At 32.6% G+C, this 10,486-nt stretch overlaps 1 protein-coding gene across 1 annotated transcript; it reads right to left on the reverse strand.

The window, feature by feature from the left end:
* Positions 1-609: 609 nt before the first annotated feature.
* On the reverse strand, positions 610-6,769 carry LOC107437278 (solute carrier family 35 member G1-like). Its single transcript, XM_043055685.3, has 2 exons — positions 6,635-6,769; positions 610-1,784 (listed from the first exon to the last, which is right to left on the reverse strand). Exon 2 carries the CDS (start codon positions 1,728-1,730, stop codon positions 714-716), a length of 1,017 nt encoding a protein of 338 aa, XP_042911619.2. The 5' UTR covers positions 1,731-1,784; positions 6,635-6,769; the 3' UTR covers positions 610-713.
* Between the last annotated feature and the right edge of the window lie 3,717 nt (positions 6,770-10,486).

The following is a 10,486-nucleotide window of genomic DNA, read 5'->3' on the forward strand; positions in this document are numbered from 1 at the left end:
AATTTTTACAGTGTTATTCCCTGTTAATTGTACATTAATTTTTTACGGATTTTTGGTTTCTCGTTCTGTCGTAAATTCACGGAACAACAGTTTAGAACCAAAACCCTAAATTGTATGCAAAACCTTTAAAATAGTCTCGCTTTTTTAAAAAGTCGTGAAAAGGTTTTGGCTTTAAAGTGTTCGTAAGAGCACTGTTATAATTTTAGTCAGCCAGATTGTATAATAGATAGCGTCCTTGTTTTTCCCTAGTTTGGGCTGGGGTTCGATTTCCTAAGATAAAGGCTGGAAGTCTGATCGGATTTCCTTTTCCCTGATCATGTGTTTTAGATGAACAATCTTTGATATTAAAGGGAAATTTCCTTTCATGAAAAGGTATTTTCTTGGAAGAATAGGGGGAAATATTATTTAGATAAGGGAAAAATCAAATATGACAATAATCCAGCTATCCAGCTATCCAGAAATGGAGAAAGTTCGTAAGACTTTTATATTAATAATTTAACAAATTTTTCTTTGAAAACACCACAATAACTCCTTAGTATAGCTCTAACGACACATAAACGATCAAACTAAATCAAGATTTATTATAGAAAACTCCAATACTCAAGCAAATCCAAGTCATCATTTGATATTTTATTCTTAAAAAAGTAAGCAATGCTAACATATGAAATAATTTTATATAAACTATACAATGAGAACTACAGACACTTCTGTTCTTACTTAGTCATCCACTTTAAATATTTAAGCTTCGAAGAACCTTCGGGTAAAGAGGATACCCATTTCTTTAACCCAACAAAGACAACTGAAAATCCAACTAGAACAGCACCAACAATACTGAAAATATCAGGAATGTCATGAAATAGGAACGTCTGCCAGAGGAATGCCAAAACTATGTCAGAAGCAGCTCTCATGGTAGATACTGGACCTGCTAATTCGCACTGTAAGGCCATAGTCAATAAAGTCTGCCCTGCATAGCTGAATAGACCAAGAAGAATGATAAACAGACCTTGCAAACCACATTCGTGCCACTGGAAAGTTCCAATGAGAGCTGTAAGCGAGGCAGTTTCTATAACAGCCACCCATCCGAAGTTGAACATTATAATGGCATGATGAACACTTTTAACTTTACGAAGGACAATGAATCTGCAAGTGCTGAAGAGAAGTGAAGCAACTGCTGCGATGATGCCGTAGATAAACTCTTTTGAATACACAACGGGATTGCTTGAAAGACGAGATGGGATTTTGGCTGTGAATATTATACCAATTACTGTGAGGACGACTGTTATGGACTGGAACATTCCACAAGGTTCTTTTAGAAAGATTCTCGCAGCCACCGTGACAAAAACAGGAACACTGAATATAATTACAGCTGCCTCACCTAAAGGTAAGTATCGGAAGGCTAAAAAATTGAGGAAAAGATTCGTTGCACCGAATATGCCTCTAAGAACGAGAAGGAAACGATAATCTTTTGGACCAAAAAGTTCTTTACGGCATTTGACAGCTTCTGGTAGAGATATTGCTAGGATTGCCACGAAACGGTAAACTGCTAGCTGGCCAGGATGTAAGCTTTTCATCTGTTTGACTATAACAGCAGCTGATGAGTAAAACACGCCCGATAACATGGCAAAAATAAGTCCTTTGAAAACTGAGAATTTATTTTTTTTTGGTGGTACCACTTGTTCAATTTTTGGCTCCAAAGGTGGAACGTCAAATGATTTGCTGTTCCGCTGCATTTTGGCCTTGCTTTTCTTGGTCGTTTATCCAACAAACACATAACGATTTAGCATCTAAAAATAAAAGTAACATTTTAATAATCGATGTGTATTTTAGGAAAAGAAATTAGGAGTAATTAGTGTATTCGACTACCGTACAACAAATTACGATTTTATGAGCTATTTTATCATTTTTGATAAATTGATTTTTCTATTTAGTAATTGTCCCGCAGTGGACTGATCGTTAAGACACGGTTCTCATCAGATCACCGAAGTCAAGCATCACTGACTGCGGTCAGTGTGCGGGTGGGTGACCCACTTGGATCAGTCTGCGTAGGGACCGAGGGTGTGCGGAATTGGTCCTCGATAAACTGTGCTACCGTAAAGTGCTCGACTTCGCGCGCAGGTCGTCGGGCTACCGAAGCGGGGGTGCCATCCCCTCCGCAGAGGATCAAAATTGTGATGGCTTGTCTTCGGATCATCCTCCGGGATGTTTCCCAGACCGTCGCCAATAGCCCATTGTGCAGCTCTAGTGCGACGTAAATTAACAACATCAACAACATTTAGTAATTCGCTCATTCACTGGTATGCTGACTATTCAATTTGTTTCTTAATTTTGGCTCTCGCTCTTTTCCTTTATTCACTCGTTATACCAAAGATGCATTATAACAACTATATCGACGTACTATTAATAAAAAAATAAGTCCATATCCCTTACTTTAGACTCGATATACAGTTCAGACTCTAGGTACAGACTCTAGGTCAGACACTAGGTACATCTAGGATCAAACTTCAGGTACAATCTTGACACTATCCCACTGGATTTTGCAGTTCTCTTAACATTTTTACTTTTTGAGATAGCACTGCACTGTTTTTGAGTTTTGAAAATTTTGCCGATGTCTAATGATTTACACCTGTCCTATCTACATTAGATATTATAATAACAATAATAATTATGCTATAATATCAATTTCAAAAAGAGTTTCGTACATTAGAAACATTTACCCTACAATAAGTTCAGAAAGTAAGTTCATTACTCATTTTCAATATTGCGAATAACGTTTCTCTTTGTCCACAAAATCACAAAATTTCATGATGGAAAATGGAACATATTCAAAAATTATCTTATGCAACTGTCTTTAAATTATTGCCCGTGAACTCCAAATCTGTTCCCAGTCCAAATCTCCGAATTTTGGAACGCATAAATATAGAAATTCTTTAACCAACAAGAATGAAATACACATTAACAAGATCTGACTGTCCCGAAACGATACGGAATTTAAAAATGCAATGGATTAAAGTTTAATTTACAAAAATACCGCTATAATTCATCATGAAATTTTCAAAGAAAATGCTCAATTCTGTATCTCAATGGGTAAGGAATTGAAAATTCTCATAATTTGTTGTAGTCACGGCAAAATTTACAGGATAACGAAAATTATATATTTTTATATTTTTTTTCTTTAAAATTGAAGTTAGGGGATCCAAATTAACATTTAAGCCAGAATGAAGCAAACATTATTGAAATCTGTCGAATTACTTCCGATGGAGGCGGAATGAAAGGGATCAAACCGTGTTTGATTGCTGTAAGAAAAAGAGAAGAGTTGAAAGGTGATCTTTAGATTCACCAGGCAATAAACCAATTTTGATGTTTACAATCCCATCTTTCTGACAAGTGTCCTTAGATTTCGATAAAGCTATTTTTTCTTCAGTTAAATATAAATTTGTGAGTCTCACCCTAGCTGTGCATATTTTTCTAACTTAATTTTCGATAAAAAAGAATCTGAAAATATTTATTAAAGGATGGTATTTAAGGAATATTTTGCAAATGGATAGTTCTTAAAAATAAAAGTTGAAAGTGCAAACTTAAGTTTCATGATGAATTTCATGCTAAAAACTAAAAGTTAAATTTCAGCAGAGAAATAATAAAATTATATTATAATCATTTTAATTTTATCAAGGAAATAGAATAAAACTATCATAATGTTTAATCAATGCTAAGTTTTAAACATAGCTAATACTTCAAAATCTCCCATAGTAGACTAGATGCATTAACTAATTTTTCCTCACTATTTCTATGCAAATTTTTACTTTTTTTTTTATATGAACGAAATTACCCTTAATTAAAATCTATTCCATTTTTTAATTACCATCAAGAGGACAATTACTTTCATATTTTATTATTTGTAACTTCGGATCTAACTCAGAAGACAGTATTGAGACAAATACAATCTCAGAAGATTTCGTGACAGAAATTTGAGAGCTTCTACGTTTCGCGGAAAGAAAAACCACGAAAATATCGCATTGTTTGTCCAACCGCAACGGAACTGAAACTCTTGATCTAACAAAGACTGAGGATAATTTTTGTCATCTATGTGATTAGTGCATATCAAATTATTCGTTTCTAAAAATACAAATTTTTGTTGCAGTATTTAAAACAGAAAAAATACAGATACGTACTTTATATGAATTGTATACTTCGCTCACAGTGCTCATGCGTAATAATAGCATTTAAATAAATCATAGAATTGTTGAAATAGTTCTCAATAATTTTTTAATGAAGTTAATTTTCGACTGAGTTCACAGTAAGTATTCGAAAGAGTTAAAACTTTAAAAACAAATTTATCGATTACTTGTGTTTAGAAATGTGAACTCCTTTTTGATTTTAACGAACCAACAGTGCGCAAAAAATAAACGGACCACCCTACATAACTTTTGATCTAACGATCGGATCTTCACGTTTTACGGCTCAATGAGTTAACGATAGTTTAAGTTACGAAATTAGACACGAAAATGTATTTTCTCTGAAGAAACATTTTTTTCCCGACGGATCAGAATTTCTGACCCCCAAAATATAAGGAATACCCGCAATTTGGGTAATATGGTCTGAATAGTTAAGGGGGGACCCTACCCTGAATATTTTATTGCATTTTATTGCATTTTTCGAATCTTTGTATCCTTCCTAATGTCTGTCTAAAATGATTTCTCGGTACCTAACTTCGTTTGGAAGTTAAATAGGAAAATAGAGAGTCGTCACTAAGCAGGTAGAAAGACCCGCTCGGCCGGATTAGGAGGGGCGACATTCTTTTTGTGGCTCATCCATTCTGTTGACTGTATATAGAAACTTATTGTAGGCATTTCATTTATTGACCTTTTTTTATATGAAATTAAATGTTTTTCCCTACCGTAAGTCAAAACTTTAAACACGTTTTTCTCAAAACGCTGTTTTTTGACCGGGCCTAACGTTTTTCTCATGATCTATACAACGAAATAAGCTGTTCTTTATTTTGAATTACGTAAAAATATATTCTTTAGAAAGTAGCGCAGGATAATATTGATATTTTTATATTTCAATTTTATATTAGTATTTTAATGAATATTTTTTAATGAAAAACTTAACTTTTTTTTTAAGTTGCCGCCATTTTGCTAATTTTGCGAATATCAAAAAACCGCTAAGCTACTTTTTAGATAATGTCTTTATGTTTCAAAAAATCTGAGCAAAATCGTTTTCCTATGTTTCAGGACTTCTAAATCCATGAGGCCAGTGAGGTGCTACTTTTTGATGACCAGCCACACACAGAGCTGCCACCAACTTATTTTTTATTATTTTGTAAAAGAAATTTTTTTTAAATAGACTTAAATTGTAGCTAAATAACATAAAAAAACAAGAAGTCTCTGCATTGTCTCTATTACTTAAAAAAAATTCAAGAAAAACGTTAATATTTTACCATCTCAGGGTGGGCTCCTCCCGTAAGTCAGGATAACAATCGAAAATTTGTACCCCTTAATGATAATTTTGCTTTTTGTGTATTTCGTCATAAGGATGAAGATCAAGGGGGAAGAAAGGTTTGTGACCATTTTTCACGAAAAGAATAATTGGATCGCCATATATTGCATTTTGAAGATTACTAAGTTTTGACAAATTAATAATAATCTGTTCTCCTCGAGAGTTGTTACGAAGTGAAGATTGACTGTACTGGAAAAGCGGTTTTTTGTCCACTCATAGACAAGGAGAACAAATAAAGCACAATGAAAAGTATAAGAATACGAGTGAGGAGATAAAGAATTTTTAGGTAAAAACGGCTCTTGACCAACGCAATTTTCCAATTTTTTTTCAACATCAAGTTGTAATTTATTTTTTTTAAATTTTAAGTGACATAAATAAAAGCTTGTGAAATTTGTGCATATTTTTTTTTAACGATTTCAATCCAATGCTTGCTTCTGAAAATTCTCACATCTTGAAATTCGTTTCTCTCGAAATCAGCTTTCAATGATCTTCAAATATAATTAAAGTAGTTATTGCAAATTAATAATTCAAAATTGCAAAGAAATATTAGGGATTAACAGTTCCCACTATTGCTATATAATCTCTTTCATGAAAAATATTTAATAGTTTTTTATAATAACGGAAAATTAAAAATTCAAGATGAAGTTGTAATGGTAAACAAAGTTATTTGGTTTACTTTTTATGCAAAGATCTATTAATAGAATAAAACATTTTGAACAGTTTAATTGAATAATTTTTAGTTTCGGTATAACAATCTGCTTCCACGAAACAAAAAATAATGGCTAAGCAATCAGCGGAGGGTGTTCAAATGAGCGACCAGGAGCTGAAGCCCCAAGTGAATGTTAACATTAAACTTTTTAATGATAAAATTAATTTATATACTAAATTATGATTGACAAATCTACGATTATTAATAAATTTTAAATAGCTTTAATTCAAATGAAATGCAAGCAATATTATGTATTAATTATCAATATGTATAAACTTATCGGTAGAAATAATTAAATGGAAATATCAATCTTAAACCATCGTCCCAAAGACTGCAGTAGATCATGATTAGTGATAATTTTTAATTTATTGACGGTAAAATTTAATTAATGACGAATTTCTGAACAAAGATAACATTAAAGTGACTTACTTTAATTATCCAAACAATATACGGATAGCAAAATGTAAACACCTTCATATTTATCAGGCTTAAGACTGATGTAAATGTCAATCTGCAACCATTGATCAGGTGACAAGTATGCAACAGACAGAAATAATACATACTCTTCAACAATTTGTTAGATTGCGTGATAACAGGCCAGACTTTCCCATTGTGCCTATCCGTTCCCTATAAAATCTCTGACCTTCGAATGTTTGGTCAACTCGGTGGATGCTATAGGGAAAACTACAATTGTCAACAAAGTGGCCATTGTTACAATTTTTTGCCATCATCAACCTGAATAAATAAGCAGGAGCATGAAACCTTCATAACTTATACAATTCAATTTTGTACAGAATTAAAAGGCGAAGGAGGTGAGGTAGACGATTGCGAAAATGTTTGATGATTATAGTATGTTTTTTTAAAAATCTCCAGTACCATGACCTTTGCATGCTATGTTTGGAAAGTAATTTATCATGCGATTCCTCCATTTTATTTAAAAAATTGTTTTCTTTTATTTATTTATTATTTTTTTAGAGTTTTTACCATTGCGGGAAATAAATTTTTACTATTTTCCTCCATTGTTCATACACACGAAATTTCTGTTGAATGAAATCGATTTCGTAGTTCAGATTGTAATTGTTCAACTTGTTCATGTTCAGCTTGTATTTGTTAGGTAATTGAAATGCTTATTGTATAATAGTAAAACAAAAAAGATTTAAAAATCGTATTTCTTCAAGATTGAAAAATTTTATTTTTGACTAGCTAACTTCAGGGATAACTTTCGAAAAGTACTGAAAAATTTTAGCTGGTGAAAAAAGTTTATGTAAAAATGAAGAGTCTAAGGTTTTTTGTTTCATCTTTTGCAAAAATAAGTCTTATCTCGCTCCCTCTCTCATTTTTTTTTTCGTTCACTCGAAAAAAGTTTTCCTTAATAACTTTTCTCAATTTAGGGTAAACCAATCAGTGAAGGAACACTACCCAGTGAAGGAACATTTCATATACAGGGTGTCTCAGTTAAGCGTTTCAGAACTTCTAACAGGGGTAGGGAGCATCCTGACGACTCGAAATCATATAGCAATGTGGGGTCGGAAATGCTTTCCTGAAGCGGTGACGTACACAGAAGCACCATAAAGAAAAGAGACCGTAAGTAAAAAATCGCTATAATAATACATTGAAAAAATTATATGGTACATGGGCCAAAGTAAGTGTTCGAAGTTTCTGCCACCGGCTACAATGTACACCTCAGATCTCCGGCTCAAGGACATTCGAACATTCTGCAATACTCCAGGCATATCTCGCAGGCAGCTACTGCGATTCTTGCAATCAGCATTATCAACAAGGGTGTCATAAACCAGTGTTTTCATATGACTCCAGAAATCAAGACATGATAGGTCGGGTGACCGAGGAGGCCATGCAATTTTTTCAATGTATTATTATAGCAATTTTTCACTTACGGTCTCTTTTCTTTATGGTGCTTCTGTGTACGTCACCGCTTCAGGAAAGCATTTCCGACACCCCATTGTTATATGATTTCGAGTCGTCAGGATGCCCCCTACCCCTCTTAGAAGTTCTGAAACGCTTAACTGAGTCACCCTGTATATTGATTAAAAATAAGAATTTGAAAGTTTTTCTTTAGATTGATTGGTAACAATAACTTACTGCCGAACAATAGGAAGTCATCCAGCAATGTTTTGGATTACCTGGTCAAATAGACTTCTCTGGAAAAAAATTTGAATTTGTTATTACCTCTACAATTTCCTGTTTCTTTGAAAAAATTATAAGGTGAGTGTTCGTATTTACATGTTTGAAGTGGAATTAATTGTATGTAATAGTTTTATTTTTCTCACTGTGAAAAAGAGAATTCAAAATATAGTTATTGAAGTTACGTTTTATTTTTTTAAGCATCATAGCATAATAAAGTAGGGGAGAGTGGGGTCAATTGTAACATTTTTTACTTAACTATTTTTAACTAACAAAAAATCCAATATATTATCAGTATTAATTGACAGGCGAGTAAAGTAGACTATTCTCTACTAGAAAAAAAAATACCTTATTTTAAATGTTATTATATTAGCAATTAACAATTTTCGACAGTCGTGCACTTGTTACAATTGTCCCCACTTACGGGGTCAATTGTAACAGTTCATAAATTCAACTAAAACATAGTTAAATATACATATTATCATAGTTGTGATATATTTTTTATTGATCAAAATAGTAGTGATATTTTAGGAATAAAAATAATAATGAGCGGAGACCTAAAGGGTTAAACTTTTAACTTTAAGGGGCTAAAAATTTTAATTTATGCTGTGAAAGGTGACAAATAAAATAATGCACATGCAACATAATATAAATGATATAGGAAACTATTGGTGGTTCTTAAAGAGTTAAGTAATTGTTTGTAAGCATAAGATTATTTATTTTCAGCTGTTACAATCGTCCCTTTACTTATTGTTACAATGGTCCCCAAGACGCCATTTCAGCTTCATTTGTTAAAAACAATGCTAGTTAATTAACTAAACTAATCTTTTTTTTCTGAAATGTTAATTAAGGTGTCCACTTACATATTCGGTTAATAATTTTTATTTATTTAAACAAAATTACTTTGTTGCAATATAATATTCTAATACCAAAAAAATTACTTGCGTAGTGTGAAAATATCTTTTGTGATGTAACTCTTTCAAAAGTACCTAGAAATGGTTGCCAGCAGGGGTGTACATGTAGATTTATTAAATACACCTTGTGCGCCACCTAAGAACCAAATCTAAAACCCGACACTCGAAATTTTTGCTCTGTTACAATCGTACCCTGTTACAATTGACCCCACTCTCCCCTACTGAGATAAGGGGGTGTTTATTCACTGGATCACCAAACGATGAAAAACCAGTGAAGGAACAAGTGTTCCGTTACTGGGTTTTTTTCTAAGTTAACGAAAATAAAAGATAAACTTTAACTTTCTTATACCTTTAGTGATGCTCCGCATCAAAAGCATGTCAAAAATACGAAAAACAACTTCTAACAAGTGATGGAACAGGCATGTTCCTTTACTGGGCATAGATTTCCCAGTGAATGAACAGTATGTGTTAATACGCTAACACTTTAATTTTCAATTCATGATTACAAAAAAAAGTTAACATTTTCCAAGTATTTATATGTTATAATTTCAAGAATAGCTTGTTTTTAAATACTTGTATGGCTTATAAATTCATAAAGAGCATTAAAAAATAACCAAACTTAAGTGTTCCTTTACTGGGTGCTCATTCACTGGTAAGAGATGTTCCATCACTGGGTCTTCTTACTACCTGTTATTTGAACCTCCAAAATTTTAACACAATATTATGTAAGTTCTCTAAAACAAATTTTACATAATTTGCAATTAGTAACAAATATGTCGACACTGTCGTTTAACTAAAATTACGAATTTTGAAATTTTGACGAATTTTGATTTTTTAAAAGGCAAGCGAAGCTTAAGTGTTCCTTCACTGGTTAGTTCACCCTATTAATTAATTTATTTATTTATTTTTAATTTTAGTCTTAACCTGCTAGTTTGTTCAAAAAGTGTAACGTGGTCGGAAAGTAGTTGAGCTCCTCAGACCAGATACACACTTAGGAAATAAAACTTGGAAATAAATTCCATTTGTAGATGTCAGAACAATACAAGTGCAACTCCTTCAACGGGAAGCTCAAGTTGAAAGTCGAGTACTTTCGTTGGTGAAAATTTTGACTGAAGAAACATTACATTTTGGCGATAAAATGGCAAAAAGTTTTGCTAACATAGAAGAAGAACGTCGGCGTAGGTGAAAGAAATTGTTTTAATAAGCGTAAGGTTTTTTTTAAGGA

Source organism: Parasteatoda tepidariorum, chromosome 2 (genome assembly GCF_982258835.1).
Source record: "Parasteatoda tepidariorum strain Cologne lab strain chromosome 2, Ptep-v5.0, whole genome shotgun sequence".
NCBI lineage: Eukaryota > Metazoa > Arthropoda > Arachnida > Araneae > Theridiidae > Parasteatoda > Parasteatoda tepidariorum.